Source organism: Pseudochaenichthys georgianus, chromosome 1 (genome assembly GCF_902827115.2).
Source record: "Pseudochaenichthys georgianus chromosome 1, fPseGeo1.2, whole genome shotgun sequence".
NCBI classification, from domain to species: domain Eukaryota; kingdom Metazoa; phylum Chordata; class Actinopteri; order Perciformes; family Channichthyidae; genus Pseudochaenichthys; species Pseudochaenichthys georgianus.
Genome location: NC_047503.1, coordinates 42465331 through 42489822, shown reverse-complemented (window position 1 = coordinate 42489822; position 24492 = coordinate 42465331). Strand labels below are relative to the sequence as shown.

At 41.2% G+C, this 24492-nt stretch overlaps 2 protein-coding genes across 2 annotated transcripts; one reads left to right on the top strand and one right to left on the bottom strand.

The window, feature by feature from the left end:
* Window positions 1-1559: 1559 nt before the first annotated feature.
* LOC117450016 (creatine kinase B-type) lies at window positions 1560-7822 on the bottom strand. The gene is made up of 9 exons (XM_034087977.2): window positions 7745-7822; window positions 7443-7489; window positions 6828-7026; window positions 5877-6034; window positions 5522-5654; window positions 4596-4749; window positions 3183-3306; window positions 2519-2708; window positions 1560-1794 (listed from the first exon to the last, which is right to left on the bottom strand). Exons 1-9 carry the CDS (start codon window positions 7758-7760, stop codon window positions 1634-1636), a joined length of 1182 nt encoding a protein of 393 aa, XP_033943868.1. The 5' UTR covers window positions 7761-7822; the 3' UTR covers window positions 1560-1633.
* A 2698-nt stretch (window positions 7823-10520) lies between these two features.
* On the top strand, window positions 10521-21199 carry LOC117453035 (NACHT, LRR and PYD domains-containing protein 12-like). Its single transcript, XM_034091881.1, has 9 exons — window positions 10521-10551; window positions 11830-11883; window positions 12232-13996; window positions 14104-14277; window positions 19258-19428; window positions 19697-19867; window positions 20079-20252; window positions 20611-20781; window positions 21049-21199. Exons 1-9 carry the CDS (start codon window positions 10521-10523, stop codon window positions 21197-21199), a joined length of 2862 nt encoding a protein of 953 aa, XP_033947772.1.
* Window positions 21200-24492: the final 3293 nt, after the last annotated feature.

Below are 24492 nucleotides of genomic sequence, written 5' to 3'. Positions count from 1 at the left end.
CTGTTTTAGGATCAGTCTGGTGTTTTCAATCTGTTTCTGAAATGGTTCCTTAGGCTGATTCCTGGTCCATATTTCTAAATGTATTCCACCACTAAATGCCTTCTGAATGTACTGCTTTGTATTTCTGATTGCATTCAGTTGTACCAGAGGAAATGGAGCAGTTTGTGGTTTTAAGTTGTATATTTTGAGTTGTTCCCCACTAATCAACAGAGCCTCTAGCTAGCTCTATTGTCTCGAGGTCCTGAGAGTTCACCGTGCAATGGTTCTCCATCACTACTGAAACTGGAGAGCACTTTGTACTGTATGTTGTAGCACTTAAAACCAGGAAGGGAACACACAATGCAAACCTCACGTCCCTGTCTGACGGGGATGAGAGGTGACAAGGTGTGAATATGACGCTGCCTTCACGTCACCTTGGGAAGGACTGTAAATCTGAGCCTCTTACTTGAAAATAGCCTTCGCCTCAGCTTCCAGATAGAAACTCTTACCATGTGACCGGCAGGTTTGTCAGGCACGTCATTAACAGGAAAGTAGCAGAAGTCCAGTGTAGCCATGTTCATTTCATTTTAAATAAAAAACACAAATAAAACATGTTCAGTCGTTTTGTGATTGCTGCTGAAGGATTAAAATACTACTATTTGTATAATGTTTAATGACATAATTTTAAAAGTGATTATTTCTACATTTTATCCCATTGTAGCAAAAACATTACAGATGTCAATGTTTTAACTGTTCGAATTCTTCATTAGGCTTTCCTTCTGCAGCAGGTCCAGTGAGTTGAGCACTAAATGCATATTCAAGTACTTTCTGTTTACTTCTCTCTTATATTTTAGAACAACAATTCTAGAAATGTTCTAATATTTCCTTGGAAACATCACTGTTTTTGTTGAAATATTGACGGGCTGCATGCAAACTGTTGTAAGGCCGAGCCACCGTAACTGGCGTAACCTAGTTTTGCAAGGCCTTGAATGTAACAGACATTTTTTTTTTTACATAAAAATTCCACAATTCCAGCGTTAAGCATAATGGATAAAAGTATCCCCTCATGCAAGGTGAGTATACATATTTTAAATGTGTAACAGGGCTGGCCTTATACTTTATTTTCTGATATGTTTCATGAGTTTCAGCAGCAAAATGATTGGTTAGCTAAATTGCTAATGGCTAGCTAATTAGCCAATATGCTAAACGGACTCTAGAAAGGGAATAGTTGTGTGTGTGTGTGTGTGTGTGTGTGTGTGTGTGTGTGTGTGTGTGTGTGTGTGTGTGTGTGTGTGTGTGTGTGTGTGTGTGTGTGTGTGTGTGTGTGTGTGACTATGAGATCAATATTTCGTTGCTAACTTGCCGTAAACTATGCTATTTAATATGTATTTTAAATCATTTCATAACACACACTAAAAATGTGCCACATTAGAAACATCATTTTATATATATATATATATATATAAATAGAAGATACCATTTTTTATCAATAATGACATTGTTTTAGTGTTTTTTCTGTGTTACATTAATATTGTTAGGAAAATAAGACACACTCTTTTTACTGAATTAGTATATTTGTCTTTCTAATTAAACATATTTCAGTGTTTGGTTGCTAAATCCTTCCTTCCTCCTCACTCAAGCTAGTCGTCCAGATCTACTTCTGTGCAGGGATGAGCCCCTCGATGTCTCCATTGACCTCCAGCCTCTTCTCCATGGCGATGAGCAGTTTGACCCCGTCCACCACCAGCTGGGTCAGACCCACCTCGCTCAGGCCGAAGGTCGCTGTGTTGCTCACACAATACAGCGCTGGGGAATCTGCAGAATATGAAAAGGCAAGTCATAAACAAGAGTTTTCTGTTCAACTGTGAGTTGTTCAAAAAGTACTTTAGGTTTGATCGCTATGGGGGAGTTCAAGTCCATTGTAAAGGACTGAGAACAAGAAACCATTGGCCGATGTGATTGCTCTTATATCCCCTAATTGAAGTTGTTTTAAAATTATGCCAGTTTTTTATGTTATATAACAGTTTCTTTTATTTGCGTTTATACTGGTTAACGTGTCATTTAATTTGTGTTTTACGACCGCTCTATTCGTCTGCCTGTATTGTTTTGTGTTCATTTGATGGAACATTGTTCATTTTGCCCTCTTGGCCAGGTCGCTCTTGAAAAAGAGATTTTAATCTCAATGAGACTTTTACCTGGTTAAATAAAGGATATATAACATATTTATATCAACAACAGCAAACATGTAAGATGTCGAAAGTCAGTAGACAACGAAAGAAGGAATTAACAACATTAATGGTTTAACTTTTCATTATAAAGTAAAAGTTGATTCCACAAAGTAATGGCTTAAGAATTATGACGCAGTCCGCCTTTACAATGTCTCCCTATTAGCCTAATGCTTTTCCAGGATGCGATTGGGTTTACCGGTGGGTATTGTTTTCCCCTTCAAAATAAAATAAAGAGTACGTTTCTGATCGAGAGCTAAACACTGACCTGCAGTTCATCTGGTTGTGTGATGAAACATGTCTGCTCTGGTTACCTGTGGTGTCCATGCAGAGCCTCAGTCTCTTCAGGACGTCCTGCAGGCGGTTGTGTTTGGGGAGGTGTTGCAGTTTGAGATTCACTCTGATCCTCAGACCTGTTCCCACGTCGGCTGGAGAGCTGCTGACCCAGCCCAGCTGCTGCTTCCAGGTGAACGGGTGTTTGAGTTCCCTGCAAAGATCCTCCAGCTGGAAACAGAGAGAGGAGCAAACAGTTGGAGACTCAAAGGTCCGGGATGTCAAAGGTCATTTTTTTACTGAAGGAACTTTTTCAAGAACTCCCTCTCCTATTGGAAGACAGAAAGATATTCTCCACCACTAACAGTGTTTTGAATGTGAAGATGTTTGTGGTTTTTCACTTTGCTTATTGGTAACCCTTACCCTTACCCATACCGTGGGTCATTACTTGGAGGTTTATCGTAAATAAAGTAAATCATAATTTTTAACACAAACAATGTTGATACAGATCTCTTTGATATTTACTGGGACATCTGACAGCGACCAACTTGTCAGTGATCACTGGTGGATGAACGAGATTGGGATTTCTTTGCTGCTATTTCTTATTATTATCGGCCGCCATTAAAGATGCTAAAGTTGAGATTCCAGTATATCTGGGATCAAAGGATTTCCTCCACACAGCGGAAGCGTTGGCCCATCACTGACCTTCTGCAGGTTGATGCACATGCATTTGAATGCCTCGGTGATGTTGGCGTCGTCTCGTGTGGACACAAGTCTGAGGTGGTCCTCCATGTTGACCCAGACCACCAGGCTGCCATCTTTACTCACCCTGCAGCAAAGAATAGTGTGACATAACATGTATGACAAGGAAATCGTATCAAACATGTTCCTGGAATATTGAAAAACGCAACCATAAACATCACAGGTTGATAGTGGCAGATTAACTTAGTATTCTTAAGAAGTGTGCCAGGTGGCGCCTTGCAGGAGTTAAACTGCTGATTTCTCTGATAACTTTACGATTTACTGTGAGAGTCATGGTTAAAAATAGTAATGCTGGATATGGAACTGTTTTATCCAATATCGTTAACCAATATCAGCTGTTTCTCATGATCGACTGGTGAAAAATGTGTAGACATGCTCTCTAGTAGTGTTGTAGTCGAGACCACCTTATCCGAGACCAAGACATTGTCAAGACCGAAGAGTAGCAAGACCAAGTCAAGACCAAGACGTTAAGAGGGCGAGACCGAGTCAAGACCGGAACCAAACTACTGTGAATCCAACACTACATGATACACTTACAATACCGTGTGTAAGATACCATAGATTTGTTCTGAAAGATCCACATCATAAAAAGAAACATATACGTAAGATATAAATTCTATTTCCTCATATTTATTCAAAAAGTTATCCTTTTCATATAAAAACAGTAACATAGTAAGAACATAATATAAAACATCATAATATACATGTTATAGGTCGAAGCAACAAACCATCTTTATAAAATGTGTAGCCAAATTGAATGATTGATGCATTTTGCAACTTCTTCACTGCAACACCGTTTGAGTGTGGCAGCCGGTATAAACCAGCGCCGTGTTAACAAACATGGCAGCGCATGAGGGCAAAGATTCGGAGTCAGGTGAAGTCACGTTATTGATTGAATTTTTTAAACCGGGCGTTTTACATCCAATCACATCCACAGCAACAGCCGTGGTCTCGACCATGGATGTATAATAAGAACGGTCCTGACATAAAATCTCGTGACCTATAGGACCGAGACAAGACCGAGACCAAATACAGTCGATTCCGAGACAAGACCAATACCGGTCTCGAGTACTACAACACTACTCCCTAGTCAAGCATGCTGATCTTTTCTTCTTCTTTGAGTATATTTGGAAATTGCAAACCAACTGTAAAGGTGCCTTCCACCTCCTACTACTTGTATGTCTTAGTGTGAAGCTACTACGTTCTTTAGTCAAGGAATAGGGTTTCGTATTATCAACAGATAAATCATTGCCTACAAAGACAGCAGGCTACATTTCTACAGACTATTCCAATGATCGGCAACACAATAATCAGCACGGATATATTTTGTGCATCCTGAGCAGAAACCGGACAGACCAGACTCCCCGGGCGTCAGGCCAGTCTCGCGCCACACCGATACGGAGCTGAGAGTCAGAAGGCGGGTCAAAGTCCAGCTCCCTCTGCTGATCCTGGGTCAGATCCTCCAGCAAGAGGAGTCGACCCGGCAGATCCTCCTCCAGACGCTGCAGAGCTGAGAGCGATAGGACGACACACTGGTCAACTGGTTAGTATAGGTCCATCTTTTCACTGGGTTCATAGTCCCGCCTCCCCCATGCTTTTCTGATTCCATTCGTTGTTCATTGTATTATTTCTTCATAAGACTCCACCTGGTCTAAAATCTAAATCTGAAAAAGTGATCAATTTTCTAATAGATCAGATTTGAAAAACCTAATTTGGTCTTTGTGGTGACAAAATAAAGGGTCTGTTTTTTTTCTGTTCCTATACATCCAGTGCGATTCCCGCAGGTCGATAGATTTAAATGTATTGACCAAGGAGGATATTTGTTTTACAGAAACTTCACAGATGCATCCATACTGGGTCAATGAGGCCGCTTGTTCAGGGAAGGGCCATTACAACACATGTTAGTGTCATTTGATATTGTGCATGCTTTCATATCTGAGTGTGGGAAGGCAGATGATTTTGGAGACGGCAACGTCCCGTCCACACGGCGGCGTGCGGTGAAGCTTCAACGTCACGCTTTGCCGAACTGCATTGTGGTTCCGTCGCTTTGCCTCCGATGCTCGCTTCAAAAGTTGAGAAAAGTTCAACTTTTCAAGCTTCGACGGAAGCGTCAGCCAATCAAATCATATGCCAGTACGAGCGCTAGCCAATCAAACCGCGTGCTTGTGTCTCCGGGGCGGGAGATTAATGTGATTGGTTGTTGGTCGCGAGCCAGACACGCCGTGTGGACGTGCCATAAAGGTAGCTATGAATTAACTGAGATACTCTGAGATATGCAGTACCTCTTCTGGCCAGTGTGAGGAGCTCTCTGCGCTCTCCTCGGCTGCAGTGCGTCGGGAAACAGAAGCCCTCGACGCCTCGAACAACGCTCACCTCACAGCGTACAGCATATGATCTGTCCAAGTCCTCACCCCCCTGCATACACACAGACACATAAACATGTGACACTGACATTGAGCTTGTAAAGCTGACGTGCGAGCTTTGCATTTTTTTTTGTTATTCAGCATTTTCTTTTTCCAGAACTTTGAGCTCAAACAAACATTTCTCTTATACAGGCTGTTCTATTTAGACTGTGCGCTGGATACATGGATGTAAATTGGGTTTAACCGCAGTGAGAGTTTTCTTTTGACCAGCTACCTTCAGGTTGTCGCAGTTGAAGTCGCTCTCTGGCGTCTGGCTGGTGATTTTGTGTCTGTGATGCGCCTCGATGACACGGTCGAAGAAGTCGCAGAACAGGATGTAGGACTCAGCGTCGCCAGCCACACAGCCCACAGAGGCAGGACTGCACCAATCACCTTCATACACACACAGACATACACATGTAATCCTACCAGATGGGATACATTGTTTGTAGAGTTTTCTTACACACTTTTTCGCAAGATTAAATGATCATGGTTTTCTCTCAGCCATCTAGTGGCTACAAAAGGAACTGCAGGTTCACGCACAAGAAACGCATACATACCTATAGCTGCTATCCTGAAAACGTAAAAATAAATTCCCCTCACATGCATTATCTGCCAGTATTTTTGCTTATAATTAAACCAATCGAACATCAGTAGGTCTTAAACATAGAGAAAAAGACTCAAATTCATGGTAACATCAGTCATTTTTGTAAATACGTCATTAAAAACGGGACTATTGTTTGCATTACGATCAGCTTAAACACAAGAACAAAAACATGTACTATCTGTTGTCAAAACTTGGTACAAATTCAGAAGACCATCGCTTTGGAACAACCTACTTTTCAACATCTACATTACCGTTATTCTCTCTCTAACTTTGTATTTCTGCTTTGTCTTGAATTTGTGGAATTAAGCAATCTTTGTTTTTGTGTTTTGAACCTCTTTCAATTGTTTACGTTTGACAATTGATATCTTATTAGGGAGGAATGTTCATAAGCTATTTCTGGCATCTAACTTCTCCTGCTCAATGTTCATACTTTTTCTTGAATACAATACTACAATATTACAAAATTGGACATACATGTATACGTGTTAATAAGTAAAATGTCCATGAAGTCCTTCTATCAGTTCTTCCTTATTTTAATCCCACTGATTCTCTTCACAGTCTCCATCACTCTGACGTCACCTGGTTCCTCGAGGCCCGGGCGGATGACATCATCAAAGAGCACCCCGCTGTGGGTGCAGCGGTGGAACTGGCGGCGGTACATGGCCGCTGTGAGGATCCGGCCCATCCAGGTGTGGTTCCTGCTCAGGTCAGGGAACTCCTCGTCAGGGGAACCTCTCCTCAGGGGGAACTGGGACATGGGGTCGGGGGGGACCAAACTCTGAACAGGAAGTTGTTGTAGATTAGATTAGGAAGAGGTATTATAGAATTAATAATGGCCCGAACGATATTTCTCATGTGTTTATTTGGATCAAGAGATCAAGTTAGATTTCAGGAGCTTACTTATCTTCATATAAATCCAGTTTAAAAATAAACAAATGATGATCCAGGGAATTCACTGCAAGGATAATTTTTCACTTCTTGGAGATGAAGCCATAATTCAAAGTTTGTCTTCAGTGTTAGATATCTCTATGACTACATTACTTCCACTGTTTCAAGGTTTTCATTTTCACACACTCAACAGGACTGAGTTAAGATAAACATCTTATTCTACAATATAAATACAAAGATAAGAAGATGTGTGTGGAAAGATGATATGTGCAATATTAACTATGAAATATATGGCAGGTATGTTACCTCCAAAATTGTCCGGTACCTCGTCTCCATGGGGAAATAAACTGGAGCTGCATACAAACAAATCGTTAATGGCTTTACATTAATGAATCAGCCTTCTACACAATGTCGATATTATACAACTGTGTCTGTGAGATTATCCCCATATCAAAAACTCTTCATCTAAATCTTAGAGTCTGGAGAAAAAGAGAACTGAAGGACCGGTAACCACAGGAGACAAAGGTTCATAATAATGTTGATCCAGCCATGCTCTCCGAGTTAGTTTACGGAGTGAAAAACACGAGGCATGCGGTGAAAACACTCACGTTTGACCTTCCACATGTTTTCAGCGTGACGACCGTCAGCACAACAAAAGGTCTAAGAATAGTTCTGTTGGTCCCGAGCAGCTCATCCCGCAGGAGTCCAGTTACAGTCCAAACACTGTCGACCTTTTTATAACTGCTCACTGCTGCTGCGTCTCACCCTCCATCAGTGGAGACACTATGACATGTTTCACTCATGTCTTTGTTTTCCTTCGCACATTCCTCCGACAATTTCGCATATTTCTTCTTCCACTTTTCAAACTGCAAAGCTCTTCCACTTTTACATTCATTCACTTTTCCCTTTCCTTCTATGACTCATATTTTCCTTTCATCCCTTCTTACCGTCTCAATAGTTTGAGCTTTTTGAAAAAAGGGAAACACAACAGTGTGGATAAAACTCAGAGAAAACAGAGAAATAAAACTCCCCCATTGTCTGCCTTATTTAACTGCACTGCTTCCCCTCAGCCAGCAGATGTCACTGTGCTTTAATTAGTAACACATTTATAAAACAATCCGCTTAAAAACATACACACGCACAATCTCTACGATGGCACCTCTTTTAAAGATTATCTTTACTATTCTTCTGCATACGGTTGTTTAATAAATTTTATTTTACAAATTCGTGTCTTTTACGCATCCACACCACCGTTTCAAATGGCTGATTTTGTCCCATTATTTAGTGTCAAATAATTGAATGGTATATACAAATTGTCTGAACAAAAATCAAACTTTAACAAAAACAAAGTTAAAACAAAGCACAAGCATAATTCAGTTTAAAAGGATGTACAGAAACACTTTTTTGGAAAAATATGAGAATGAAGAAAGGTGATTGAAGATGAGAAATTATTGTATATGTATAAATGTAAATGTATGTGGGAATAACTTGCATAATGATTTAAAGGACAATCATTGATCAAGTAAGGGGTGGGAATTAATAAGCATTTGCTTCCTCCTGCTCCCTTTCGGACACACATGATTTATTATTATTATTAATATGAAGACATTTTTAGTTTTTTGTTGAATATACAAATATTACCATGAATGTGGATAAATACTGTGTTATAACAATACGGTATTCTGTTTTTCACTTTTGTTATTATTATTTTTTTTTAATCTGTTCGAAATAAAGACTGAAAGAAAGAAAGAACTCGATGACACTCTAAACTCAATAGTTTACCAGATAGGGGGTTGGACATTTGTGTGGCAAATTGGGAAAGCCAAGCCCAGCGCCGTATAGATAGGGCTCGGCCCATAACCAGTTTTCAAAGTAAAAGCCCCACCTTAGAATTTCACGATGTATTGAAATTTCGTAGGCAAATGAAGACGTACGGTGGGACGTACAAAACAGCCCTTGAAGTTGTATTGTTAACACAACAGCAACCTTTCTGAGACAACAACTGTTTATTATGTTTATCTAGCATTACATTACTTTGTCACTACTTTTCATTAGATAACATTCAACTTGCAATGTTCAACATTCATTTGGACTAAATACTTTTAAATGTTCCTACCTACTTTTTGTCTGCTATTATAATTATGCTTATCATATTTTACATTTGCTGGACCATTTGAAAAAATAAAATGCGTTCTGCTAATGCTTTATTTTCTTTACGACTGGATAGTAGCGACATGCAGGTGTGTCCGCACTGAGGAGGCGTGATAAATAATCACAAAGCAGCATCGCTTCCTGCTTCCTCACAAGATCTAAGGCAGTTGAGCAGTAACATCGTAAAGGTAACTTACCTGGTTGTTTAACTATCAATACAAATAAATAAAATAATAAACATCATTAAAAAGTACAGCTGGAACTAAGTATGGGAGAGGGTTAATTAAATTACGTTTCTTAACTCAGCTAGTGGTGATATTTATCCTTGACCTTTAAAGTCAGAGGAGCTGAGTGACGAAATGCAATATGGGAAACTTCTTTTCGACCGGCCAAGCTTTGGATCCGGAGACAGCACAGTTTGGTAAGATGATTCCTTTTTGTGTCTGTGCCCTCTTTTTCCATTTTCTTTTTGTGAATCAGTTCAGACTTCAATGTTCAGGCTTTGTGACACAGACCCTTACCTGAGATAATGGATGAGGGTGGAAACCGGACCATTGCATACCGGTTTCCTGACTCATTACATAGCATTTAGCTTACGCTGTTATCACTCATATCAAACAAGATGTCTTACAGGCCTGTAATAAAGCAGGTGTCTCGGGCATTGTACAGCATATGCCTAATGCTCCTAATGTTTATAATTTGGTTAAAAGCAAAGATCACATTTCTGTACATTTTGCTGTGTATGACTAACTGTGACAAAAAACGAAACAAATTAAATGTATTGTCAATTCAAGCCTAGTTTTATTAATATAGTGTCAGAGTAAGTACATGGTAAGTACTTATATAGCGCTTTATCCAGTCTTTAAGACCCCTCAAAGCGCTTTACATACTACATGTCGTTCACCCATTCATACAGAGCAGTCTTACTCTAGGAACTAACATTCACACACCGTTGGCCATCGGGAGCAACTCAGGGTTCAGTATCTTGCCCAAGGATACATCGACATGTTGGCTGCACGGGCTGGGATCGAACCCACAACCTTCTGGTTGAAAGACGACCGCACTCCCTCGCAGCCACAGTCGTCATACCAAAACTATATTCAGGCCTTCACTGTAATCTTACAGTAGCGAACGTCCCCTTCAATAATAGCACAATAAGTAAGTATGACTAATAACGAGAAGGTAGCCGTGTGCATCAAGTAGAACAGGTGCAGCCACAACCATGGCAAAACAATGACTCGTGGCTACCTGCAAAACAAGAAAGGTAAAGAAAACGTGTCTTGCTGCAAGAGTCTAAGACGGAATGAGGGTGTTGCATGCTCTACTACAGTCTACATACTTAAAGCTCCCTGAGAAAAAATGGTGATATCAGGGCATATACAAACAATTTTAATAATGTGATGGAATATCTTGGCGAATGTCATCCATCTTGGCATTGAGGAGCTTTTTGACTGCCTTAGTGTAATCTACCGGGCCTACCATCAGCCATCAAGTTATTCATCCTCCATGGAAAACATTACATTTCATTTAGATGTGTCAAACTCAAGGCCCGGGGGCCAAATCAGGCCCGTGGTGGATTTAATTTCGGTCCGCAGGATAATTTCTAATTACTATTAGATCTGGCCCGCCGATATATTGCACGCACACCTTCACTCAATCCTGAGGGTCTCCTCAGCTCAGAGCCTGACCCCAAACATTGATGACCCTGCACCCAAGATGAGATGCCAAGTGTCTGAGCTAGCATCCCAGAGCAGCACACTCAGTTCAATGTTTCCTTCTGCACTTTGTTTCTCACGACAACAGGGCAGGTTTGGTTTTCTCTTTGAGGGAAATAGTTTTTTGAAGCTGTTGTTGGCCTGTGGGGAAATGTAATCATAAGAAGTGACTCTGGAAAAGCTGCAGATAGAGCCATAAGAAATGAATGCAACTGATTATTTAATGTTTAATGTTGTTTTTATAGGCAATAATTTAAGCTTTGTTAGTTCCAGGTTTAATATGTGCAATAAGTTCATTTCAATACGTTCTGCAATAAACATTGAACCAGTCCGGCCCTCGACTAGTACCCATTTATTTATTTTGGCCCACTGTGTATTTGAGTTTGACACCCCTGATTTAGATGATGCTTTTATCCAAAGCGACTAACCATGCTTGCATTTAATAAAGATACAAATAAAAAATAAACAATCCTTCCTAAGTGCTGTGTTTTTATTTGATTCATTAGCTAAGTTTAAGTCGAAACCAGTGTGTTGACAGTCTGCAAGGACGTTATTCTTTTTGTATCTTTTCTCAATCAGCTGAAAACCAGAGAGGAGCAGGAAGCACGACAGGTATTGCCCAGGATAGAAGTGTTGTCAACCAACCTCAGCTCTCACATTTTTCTGCCGAAACAGTAAACATCAACACATCTGGTATGTTTCTCTTACATTTATAAATCAAATACAATGTCATCTTGCTGTCGAACTATTTAAATCCCTAAAATCTGACCAAACATGCCTTAAATGGTTTTTCATTTCCCACGTGATGTTGCATGTTTGTGTTTTAGGCCAGGGTCCTGATAGGACGGACACCACCAATTCCAGTTCTCCACAAAACAACGGTATTTTCCGTGCAAACATATTTCAAAACCAAATTTCCTTTTTTTCTTTCTTTCATTTCTGTCATCTGTCCATGTTATATTCAATGTGATGTTTTGTGATATATGCTAACCTTTGATATTTATTATCCATCCATTTAGGGTGCTGTGTTTAATTTTTTGTTTACAAATTCTGTTTACTGACCGAAGATTTGTCCTAGTCAATCTGAAATATGATCTGGTCAGGTTCTTCTGTTTTGCCTGCTGTAGTTTGTCTGAAAACCTAGTCCTTAAAATAAACAAACATATTGTATTTTTTATCTTGTAAAAGTACAGGAAAATAATGAATTTATGATGTTTTTCATCTTTTAGCAAACATAAAAAGATGCCAAGCTGAACTGAAATCGTACATTGAAAATTCAACAAAGGATCTCTATCGAGGAACAAAGGATTGTGGATCATTTACACCTTTAAAAGAGATCTATACAGAGCTTTACATCACAAAAGGTGGCAGTAGGGAGGTCAATAATGAACATGAAGTGATTCAATTAGAATGCAGAAGGAATTTGTTTGAGGAGAAGAAAGTCCAGCTCAATGACATTTTGAATGCTTTTTCAAATGAAGACGACCCTCCAAAAAGAGTTCTGACGACGGGAATCGCTGGCATTGGAAAATCTGTCGCTGTGCAGAAATTCCTTCTAGACTGGGCATCAGGAGAAGCCAACCAAACCACTCAGTTCATATTTCCATTCACATTCAGAGACTTGAATTTGATAAAAGATAAGCCTTGGAGTCTTATGACATTAATAGTTAACTATTTTGTAGAAGTGAAGGACTTCTCAGACTTCTGCAATTCAAGTGTTTTTTTTATCTTCGATGGCCTAGACGAAAGCAAACTACCACTTGACTTTGAGAACAATGAGATGTGCCGCAGCGTTACAAAGATCACAACAGTGGACGTTCTGCTAACCAACTTAATCTCAGGGAAACTGCTGCACAAAGCTTCGATCTGGATCACCGGGCGACCAGCTGCAGCTGCTAAGATTCCTCCCGAGTGCATCGACAGAGTGACCGAGGTACAAGGCTTTAATGATGAGCAGAAGCAGCAATACTTTCAGAGGAACGTTTGCAACAACGACACAGCTCAGAAGATCCTCGGTCATCTGATGTCAAAGCCATTCAGAAGTCTGTACATTATGTGCCACATCCCCGTCTTCTGTTGGATTACCGCCACAGCTCTTGAAAATCTCCTTACAAACAAAACTGACACAGATGAGTTGCCCAAGACTGTAACTGAAATGTACACACACTTCCTGGTCATTCAGACGAAGCTTAACAACCAGAAGGATTATCAGGAAGTTGAAACGAACAAAGATGTGATCATGAAATTGGGAAAGCTGGCATTTGAACAGCTACAGAAGAGCAACACAATCTTCTATAAGAAGGACTTGGAAAGTTGTAAGATATCTCTGACACAAGCAGCAGTTTATTCTGGAGTTTGTACACAGATCATAAGAAAAGAATATGGGGGGCTTCACAAACAAGAAGTTTACTCTTTCATACATTTAAGTGTTCAGGAGTTTCTGGCAGCTCTGTATGTACTAGAGACCTTCTTAAATGGTGGAGACAATCTGCTTTGCAGTCAGACACGTGTAAAGGTGGCATCAGAGACAGGAGCTGTTTTTCTCTTCCTCCTCCACATGCAAGCGGTGAATACTGCTTTGGCCAGCGATGGACAATGGGACTTGTTCCTGCGCTTCCTGCTCGGTCTGTCTCAGGATTCAAATCAGAAGCTTCTTCAGAAAGTATCTGGATTCAAAGAAAGACATCCACAGAGCACCAAGGCGACAATCAATTTCATTCATGATAAAATCAGGAGACTGTCGAACACCGACAAAACAATGAATCTGTTCCAATGTTTAAATGAGCTGGGAGACCAGTCTCTGTTGGAGCAAGTCCAAAAGTACCTGAGATCAGGAGATGTTGGTAAAATCTTACCTGCACATTGGTCTGCCCTGGCCTTTCTTCTGCTCGTCTCCAACGAAGACCTGGATGTCTTTGACCTAAAGAAATACAACAGATCAGAGGAAGTTCTGGAGAGGCTGCTGCCAGTCCTAAAAGCATCAAGGGTAGCTTTGTAAGTAGTTTACCTTAATGAACACAACTTTCAGATTGTGTAAAGATATCAAAGGACAGATGGGCGCATCTGCAAAATGTTAAAAGGCCTTTTGTTTTTCACTTTAGGCTAAGTGACTGTAACCTCACTGACCGATGTTGCAAGTACATTTCAGAAGTTCTCAGCTCGAAGTATTCTGGTCTAGAGGAGTTAGACCTTAGCGTAAATGGTCTGCATTACTCAGGAGTGAGGCTGCTCTCTGACGGACTAAGAAGTCCCAACTGCAAACTCAAGATTCTCAGGTAAGGAGATGCATATGCACAGTATCCGTGTGGTGATTTACGATATGATAAATAAGGACTGTGGGACACTTAGGGTGCGTTTAAACCTCACCGTATAATTCAGTTAAAAAAAAAAACTCAGGTCTGTTTTCCTGGTTACTACAGTTTGTTTTGGTTGTTATAAACATTCTCATAATACACACAGAAGGATTCAAACTTGTATTTCCGGATCCACACTTGTGTTTTTCAATGCACACACAAATGTGTTCCATTTCATATACAAAATCCCAAAAAAGTTTGGAGGCAGGCAGGCTCCATGGAGCTGTCATCTCCGGACAGCGCAAAATGCGTATATGAAGCGCTACGTCATGAACGCAAGAAATCTACCCTCGTGGGGGCGCGCTCATGTGATTGGCTTAGAATTTAGGAGACATCTGATTGGCTATAGATAGAAAAAATTACAAGTACGAATCGGGTGACCGTCAGGGGAGTCTCAAAAAACCCACACACGAATGCACAGCGATCCGTGCACAGAAAGCGGTTTGTGTTTGCAGAGGTTTTAAACATGGTTTTAAACGGAAAACAAATATGTGAGGATCAAAAATACATATGTAAAACTTTTTTCTGTATTTGGATTTTATTTACATGTAGGCCTATATGAAACAGAACACATTTGTGTGGATCCTTTTGCGGATCATGAAATACAAGTGTGAATCCTTCTGTGTGCATGTGTGTATTATGAGACAGTTCTGAGCCCATATATAAAAGTTGTCAATTGAACCCTACGGACCAAACATCGAAGTCAGGGTCTGCTGATTGTGAATTCTGTTCAGGAAGCAATGGTGAGCAGGTGAGGTGATGATACTTTGAGGAAAGGGCAGAGTTCCTGGGTCAGAAGTGACAAAATAGTTGGTAAGAGCAGCATTCATGAATGTATTGGTGGATGAGTAATACAGCCAGGAATTAGTCTAGTCACTATCCTCCAGGATGGTGGTGTGGTCTTTGACCTTGGCTTTCAGCTGCTCTTTTGCTCTCAATGAGCTCGACCTGAGCTTCAACTGCCTGAGGATAAGGGGGTGAAGCTGCTTTATCCTTGGCTGGGAACCCCAAGTGTAGTCTGCTGATCCTGAGGTGGACATCTATCAGGGTTCGTACGGTCATTGAAAATCTGGAAAAGTCATGGAAATTCAAAATGCAAATTCCAGGCCCTGGAAAACAATATTTTTTCCAAAGTTTTGGAAAAGTCATGGAAATGTAACTAAAGTTGCGTCAAATATAATTTACATTTTATCTAATCGCCGAAATAATCTGCGGTCGCGAGCTGTTATGTGCCATCATGTCGCGCATGGTGTTATTTTTTAATATATGAAGCGCGAGCTGTGTGCTCGAGTCTTCCTGCCTGTCGGCTGAACTCTGCTGCTGGATGAGGGTCAGTTTAGCTACATTAGCTACGGTGCGTTCGTTAACTGTGCGGAGTCACTGTGGCACAGACTGGGCCGCTGGTGAACAGCTGTTAGAACGGGCCGTTCAGGTGTTCAGAGCAGAGCGGCAGAGCGTGATGTGAACTGAAAAGTTTTTCTGTCGCAACATCATTTAAGGAATCGTTGAGCTAGCTAGCTAGCTAGCATACATTATCACTATCTGCTAACGTTAGCTTTAGCCTTCGTTTTCTAATAGTTTTTTTCATAGGCTATAAACGGAGGTGGTATAAGTATAGATATTGTGCTAGAGTAAAAGTAGAAGTACTCAGATCTTGTACTTTAGTAGAAGTACTCGGATGTTGTTCTTAAAAGTAGAAGTACTCAGATCTTGTACTTGAGTAAAAGTAGAAGTACTCAGGTCTTGTACTTGAGTAAAAGTAGAAGTACTCAGATCTTGTACTCAAGTAGAAGTACTCAGATCTTGTATCTTAGTAGAAATACTCAGATATTGTACTTTAGTAGAAGTACTCGGATGTTGTTCTTAAAAGTAGAAGTACTCAGATCTTGTACTTGAGTAAAAGTAGAAGTACTCAGGTCTTGTACTTGAGTAAAAGTAGAAGTTCTCAGATCTTGTACTTGAGTTAAAGTAGAAGTACTCAGAAAAGTAAAAGTACTCAGATATTGTACTCGAGTACAAGTACTCAGATCTTGTACTTTAGTAGAAATACTCAGATATTGTACTTCAGTAGAAGTACTCAGATCTTGTACTTTAGTAGAAGTGGAAGTACTCAGATCTTGTACTTAATAAAAGTAAAGTACTCAGATGTTGTACTTGATAAAAGTAAAGTACTCAGATGTTGTACTTGAGTAAAAGTAGAAGTACTCAGATCTTGTACTTAATAAAAGTAAAGTACTCAGATGTTGTACTTGAGTAAAAGTAGAAGTACTCAGATCTTGTACTTGAGTAAATGTAGAAGTACTCAGATATTGTACTTGAGTAAAAGTAGAAGTACTCAGGTCTTGTACTTGAGTAAAAGTAGAAGTACTTAGATCTTGTACTTGAGTAAAAGTAGAAGTACCAGAGTGTAGGAATACTCTGTTACAGTAAAAGTCCTGCATTCAAAATGTTCCTCAAGTGAAAGTAGAAAAGTATTCTCATCAAAATATAGTGAAAGACAGTAAAAGTAGTCGTTGTGCAGATTGGTCCATTTCAGAATTATATATATGATATGTTTTATAATGATTGATCATGGAAGTGTTCTCAAAGCTGGTGAAGGTGCAGCTAGTTTGAATGACTTTGTAGACTGCAGGCTAGCTTGTGACTTTACTCCAGGTGGAACTAAAGTCTGATTTAACACTTGGTTAGATTTCACATCATTCATCCACATCTGTAGAGTAACTAAAGGGATTAAATACATGCAGTGGAGGAAAAGTATACCATGTGCCTCTGAACTGTAATGGAGCAGAAGTACACCATGTACCTCTGAACTGTAGTGGAGCAGAAGTACACCATGTACCTCTGAACTGTAGTGGAGCAGAAGTACACCATGTACCTCTGAACTGTAGTGGAGCAGAAGTACACCATGTACCTCTGAACTGTAATGGAGTAGAAGTACACCATGTACCTCTGAACTGTAGAGAAGTAGAAGTACACCATGTGCCTCTGAACTGTAATGGAGCAGAAGTACACCATGTACCTCTGAACTGTAGTGGAGCAGAAGTACACCATGTACCTCTGAACTGTAGTGGAGCAGAAGTACACCATGTACCTCTGAACCGTAGAAGAGTAGAAGTACAAAGTAGCAAAACATTGAAATACTTAAATAAAGTACAAGTATCTCAAAATTGTACCCAAGTATAGTACTTGTTGAGTTTATGAACTTAGTTACTTTACACCAGTGGCTATAAAGATAGAAAGACTAAGCCTTGCACAGAGGCATGACAATACATTTTCAAAATGCTCAACAGTGCTGTCAAAATTATAAACTGACTGCTACACAATTCAAATAAATGCTTTTATATATTTCTATTAGATGTGACTCTTTGGCGTTTCTGTTATTATTAACACTGCTGCTTTAGTTGTTCTGACTGCTAAAATCTTCTGTTATTCCTAATTTTAAAGCCGATATTCCGTGGGGTCAGGGGGCTCGGGTCCTTGTCACCTTTTTCATACCTGATGAGTTTGCATCCCTGACTACAGTTGCTTTAAGCGTGTAGAAGCTAGTAAGCCTACTATTTGATTTGTTTTAGATAGGCACAACATGTTTCATATGCAGACATTACTTTCCTGTTCCATGTTCAAATAAACCAGTGGTCATTTTTGTTTGGTCATGGAAAATGAGGTAAAGGTCATTGAGAAGTCATTGAAAATCATTGATGAAAAAGTGTATGAACCCTGATCTATAAGATGATCTCTTTTTTTCCCTGGAAACGTGCTGGGTAATTAAATGTATTTCCATCCATCCATCCATCTTCTCCCGCTTATCCGTGGTCGGGTCGCGGGGTAGCAGTTCCAGCAGAGAGCCCCAAACTTCCTTTTCCCTGGCGACATCAACCAGCTCTGACTGGGGGGTCCCAAGGTGCTCCCAGGCCAGCGAAGAGATATAATCCCTCCACCTGGTCCTAGGTCTACCCCTTGGTCTCTTCCCAGCTGGACGTGCCTGGAACACCTCCCTAGGGAGGCGCCCAGGTGGCATCCTAACTAGGTGCCCGAACCGCCTCAACTGGCTCCTTTCGACGCGAAGGAGGAGCGGCTCAACTCCGAGTCCCTCCCTGATGACCGAACTTCTCACCTTATCTCTAAGGGAGACACCAGCCACCCGGCGGAGGAAACCCATCTCGGCCGCTTGTTTCCGCGATCTCGTTCTTTCGTTCATGACCCATCCTTCATGACCATAGGTGAGGGTAGGAACGAAAATGGCCCGGTAGACAGAGAGCTTTGCCTTCTGGCTCAGCTCCCTTTTCGTCACAACGGTGCGGTAAAGCGACTGCAGTACCGCTCCCGCTGCTCCGATTCTCCGGCCCATCTCACGCTCCATTGTTCCCTCACTCGAGAACAAGACCCCGAGATACTTGAACTCCTTCACTTGGGGTAAGGACTCATTCCCTACTTGGAGTGGACAGTCCATCGGTTTCCTGCTGAGAACCATGGCCTCAGATTTGGAGGTGCTGATCCTCATCCCAGCCGCTTCACACTCGGTTGCGAACCGATCCAGTGAGTGCTGAAGGTCGCAGACCGATGAAGCCATCAGAACCACATCATCTGCAAAAAGCAGTGGTGCAATCCTTAGTCCACCGAACTGCCGAATAGAGTCCAACCCCCGACGAGTCCTCCTTCCTTCTAAATGTATTTCGTTTTTTTTTAAATAATATATTAAATCAGACTCAAACTGCAACTGCTCACCCACTGGGACAAAGGCCAAAGTCTGACTGTATGATACCACTAATTTTTTATTTGAGATGGTTGAGAGGTTAACTGTTGGTCAGACTGGAGCTGCTATTTAGCCACTGGGTGAGTTGTCTGAATCTGAGGCTGCCACTACAGGTTATCATGTATAAATAATACTGTTCTCCCCGACAGACTGGCTAGCTGTGAGTTTAAGAGAGGCTGTGCTGCACTGGCTTCCAGTCTGAAGTCAAACCCCGCCCACCTGAGAGTCCTGGATCTGGCACAAAATGACCTCCAAGATGGTGATGTGGAAAACCTTTCTGAGTTCTTGGCAGAGCCACTTTGTCAACTGGAGACACTGAAGTTAGTTCTGTTTGCATTATCACACGTCTCTATTATTTTTATTTTATTACATGTGTTTCAATGTGTTATCAGAACATATGTTCATTCAGCAGCTTCCCCATGGTCTTCACAGGAGTTCTTTTGGTTAACAAATACTTTATTCACAAATCTACTGAAAAATACCTCATACTGTGTTATTTCCTTTTTTCCCTTCCTTCTGTATTTATACTCTTTAACAAAAAGTAAAAAACGGTAACAAAAAAAACGTTATTTAAATGTCTACTTCCAGTTTGAACCACAGCAGGATGACGGCAGTCGGCTGTGGGTCTTTGACTATTGCTCTCAGCGGCTCCTCTGCTATCAAAGAGCTCGACCTGAGCTTCAACTCCCTGATGGACGAGGGGGCCGTCCGGATTTCAGATTGGCTGAGGAATCCACAGTGTAGACTGAAGATACTGAGGTGAGACTTCTCAGATCATTCCCAGTAATGCTTACTTTCCTGCCCACCTTTTATGTTGATAATATACCTGTAGTGTCTAGTTTTCTATTTAAGATAACTTTGTTGTTGGTCAGACTGGAGCTGCTATTTAGCCACTGGGTGAGTTGTCTGAATCTGAAGCTGCCACTACAGGTTATCATGTATAAATAAATAATACTGTTCTCCCCGACAGACTGGCTCGCTGTGAGTTTACTCAGAGTGGCTGTGCTGCACTGGCGTCCAGTCTGAAGTCAAACCCCGCCCACCTGAGAGTCCTGGATCTGGCACAAAATGAACTCCGAGATGGTGATGTGGAAAACCTTTCTGAGTTCTTGGCAGAGCCACTTTGTCAACTGGAGACACTGGAGTGAGTATTGTGTTCATTATCCCAATTTATGTAAAAGGGAAAAATGCATTCCCCACTACAGTTCCTACGTTAAGTTTATTAAGGCAATACAATCATGTTGAACACACATGTACTGTAACAACACTTTCAAGTGTTTTGTCATTATTATTATTTCTCCTTCAAAGACATATTCTATATTATTACAACAGTTTTTTACTATGTTCTCATTAATTATCTCTGTCGATACATAAAAAACACTAAATCTGGTCACAATAACACTAAAGCATATTATAAACCCTAAATTATTTTATTTATACTTCTCCGCAATAAAGTAACCACAGAAAACTATCACTGATTGAAAAACTGAATGTCTTTCTAGCCTGAATTCCTGCACGTTAAATGTTGCATGCCTCCGGTCTTTGACCTTGGCCTTCAGCGGCTCCTCTGCTCTCAAAGAGCTCGACCTGAGCGGAAATCGTCTGATGGACGAGGGGGCAATCCTGCTTTCTGATTGGCTGAGGAAAACCCAGTGTAAACTGAAGATACTGAGGTGAGACTTATCTAGTTAGTCAGACTCAGACTGCTCAGCCACGGGGACAGAGATCCGCATGTGACCATTTTTTATTTAAAACCTTTTTTTTTCAACAGACTAGTCTACTGTCACGACATTTTAAAGTATTTAGTTTTTTCAAATAAAATATCATATTAAATCAGACTAAAACTGCAACTACAGCTCAGCCACTGGAACCCACAGGTCCGGGTCTGAAGGTGCCACAACATGTGACCACTTTTTAAACTTTTTTTTGTATCTCAACAGACTGGTTAACTGTCAGATTACTGAGAGCGGCTGTGCTGCACTGACTTCCAGTCGGAAGTCAAACCCCGCCCACCTGAGAGGCCTGGATCTGAAATTCCAATATCGTAAAGTTGAAATAATGTCTGAGCTCTTGGGATGTCCACAGAACTGAGACTGAAGTGAGTGCTGTTGCCTTTGGCACCCTTTGAATAAAAGGGAAACAAATGGTGTCACACATTCAAGTGTGTGGAGAAAGTTTTGGGGTATTTGGCATCATTTTCAAATTTCAGTCTGATAACTCACATTTGAAATACTTATTGACAACAGCATGAAGTTTGAGTTTTGCATCTAGGTTTCGGCTTCATCACTGCATCTATTTTTTTTCACCAAATATTGAGCAGTGATGATTAAATAACCTTCCCCCAAAACTGCAGGGCCAAAGTGCACTTTACAATAAAAACACACTTTACAACAAATACAACAGCACAAATAAAAAATCACACACAGGGAAATGTCAGGAGTCGTGCTCCGCTCAGACTAGAAGGCCAGGGAGAAGAAGTGAGTTTTAAGTGTAGATTTAAAAGCCCCTAGGGTCTGGGCCGACCCACATGGAGGGGCAGAGTGTTCCAGAGCCTGGGGCCAGCTGCTGCGAAGGCTCGGTGCCCTCGGGTTTTGAGCATGGTCTTGTGCACTACCAGCAGTAGCAGCTGGTCAGCAGAACTTAAAGCTCTGGCTGGGGTGTAGCGCTGGAGGAGTTCAGCTATATAGGCCGGAGCCAGCCCATTTAGTGCTTTAAAAACAAATAAAAGGATTTTAAAATCAATTCTGAACCGAATTGGAAGCCAGTGCAGCGAGGCCAGAATTGGGGTGATGTGGTCACGCTTTTTATGGCCAGTGAGAAGACGTGCAGCTGCGTTATGCAAGCTGTACGCTGCAGGCGTTTAATTGATGCCTGGTCCATACCCACATACGGAGCGTTGCAATAGCCTCGAGGTAACAAAGGCGTTAATGACCCTTTCTAGGTCTTTAAAAGATAAAAAACGACTTGGTCTTGCCCAATAGTCGTATTTTAAAAAAGCAGGTCTTGACTACGGTGCTGACCTGCTTTAAAAGCGCGATTGAAGGTCACTCCAAGGTTCGTGACAGAGAGAGGATGTTTTTATTGAGAGAACCCAGAATTTCAACCGGGGAGGCTGGAGGTTGGGGTCCAAAAAAGATGACCTCGGTCTTGCTCTCGTTGAGGTTGAGGACATTTTGGCTCAGCCAGGATTTGATTTCTGTTAAAGTGGACCTATCATGCTATATTTGAATAATATAGTGTAGGACCATACCTATATAAGGCATATTTATACTTTTTATCTTTCAAAATACCAAACAGATCATGCATTTTAGCCATTCCTCATTTCGCTCAATTTAACACTGTCTTTGCACGGGCTGATTCTGTGAGAACAGCACCATCTACAGGCCTGGCATATGTACTACATCGTCTCCAGCGCTTTCGAACAGCAATGTCAGTGGTTGTCTCCTCCTGATTAGTGGAGTTGGCCCAATAGCCGTAGCACCACTTCTGTGACGTCATAGAAGTGTTCAAATCTGGATCAGTCTGTATCAGATCCGTTGCAGTCTCTTTTTAAGAGATTTGGGTACGGAGGAAAATAGAGAGGGTTGTGTTTTCTGACACTTGGTGAGTTCCCTGGAACACCGGGGACACATATTCATGTATAAAGACGTACAAAAGTGCAGTTTGCATGATAGGTCACCTTTAAGCAGTCCATCAACTGCTGTAGTGAGTTGACATTTGAATTGAGAGGCAGATAGATCTGTACATCATCGGCGTAACAATGGAAGGGGGTGTTGTGTTCTGTGAGAATTGAACCTAGGGGCAGTATGTACAGTAGAAAAAGGATGGAGCCCAGAATCGAGCCTTGGGGAACCCCACAGGTAAGAGGGGCTTTGGCAGAGGAGAAGGTATCTAGCTGCACTGAGAGGCTACGGTCCGTCAGGTAGGACCTGAACCATGCAAGGGCAGAGCCTGTGATGCCTGAGGACTGTTCAAGCCGTGACCACAGGATGCTATGGTCCACAGTGTCGAAGGCAGCTGTCAGGTCTAACAGCACCAGGACAGCTGGGCGACCTGAGTCGGCGGCTAGGAGCAGATCATTAAAAACTCTTAAAAGGGCTGTTTCAGTACTGTGCATGGGTTTGAAGCCAGACTGAAACTTTTCATGGATGCCATGCGTGGTTAAGAACGACTGTAGCTGGACATAGACTACTCGCTCCAGGGCTTTAGATAAAAAAGGTAGCTGGGAGATGGGCCAAAATTTGCAAGAATGGAGGGGTCGAGATTTTTCTTTTTAAGTAGTGGCTGGACCACGGCATGTTTGAAGGCAGCCGGGACACATCCTGAGCTAAGAGAGGTGTTTATAAGTAATAAAACACTAGCAACTGATTTGAAAACATCTCATATATCTCCACTCTGTGCATATTACAATAAAGCCTTTGTATCATTGAGTGTTTATCCAATGTATAACTTGTTCAATTGTTGTATTGTATTTCTTTGTGTTGATGCAGCCATAGATAAGTTCTGTGCTGGGCATGTTATTACATCTGGTTTGATGCACAGGAGTTAACTTCTTAGTACAGCGGATCCTGATGTGTCCAGTTATTACTCCGGGTATTACCTGCTGTTGAGCTGAAACAAGAATACATGTGTAATGTCTCACTGTTACCTGAACTGCTAATGCAACTTGATGACTAGATAGGACAGGATATAACATGTCTGTACGGTTTTCCTAATTAAACATCTTGATGGTAAGTTTAAACAAAAATAACTTGATGTAAGTTATTACGACTTCCTGTTTTAGTGTAAAAGGACATTAATCGGGGCGGTGGCGGCGAAGTCGATAGGGACTTGGCTTGTTAACTGGAAGGTCACCAGTTCAAGTCCCGGAAAGACCAAGTGCTACCGAGGTGTCCCTGAGCAAGGCACCGTTCCCTACACTGCTCCCCGGGCGCTGTTCAAAATGGCAGCCCACTGCTCCTAACACTAGGATGGGTCAAATGCAGAGAAACAATTTCCCCACCGGGATTAATAAAGTATATCAAATCAAAATCAAATCTAACTGTAGCCATCAGATTAGGTACAATTAGCTGAACGAAGGAACGTTGTAATATTTGTATCAGTGCTGATTATTGTTCAAATTTGATTAAACCACAATCACATCCGAACATTAACAACAAGATGGTACTGCAAGTCTGATACCTGTATCCCTGCAAATAGAAAAAGTGAATGAACACAAAACACCAGACCGATCAGATACCTTTATCTCCACTGCACTCATTCAAAGGAAACCATTTTAAGTCATTATGAACTATTGAAAACATAGTGATGAGTATTATATTCTATTCAAAGGGGAAATGTTGTCATTTCATACACTGTTAAACAATATTGAAATAAGTTCAGGC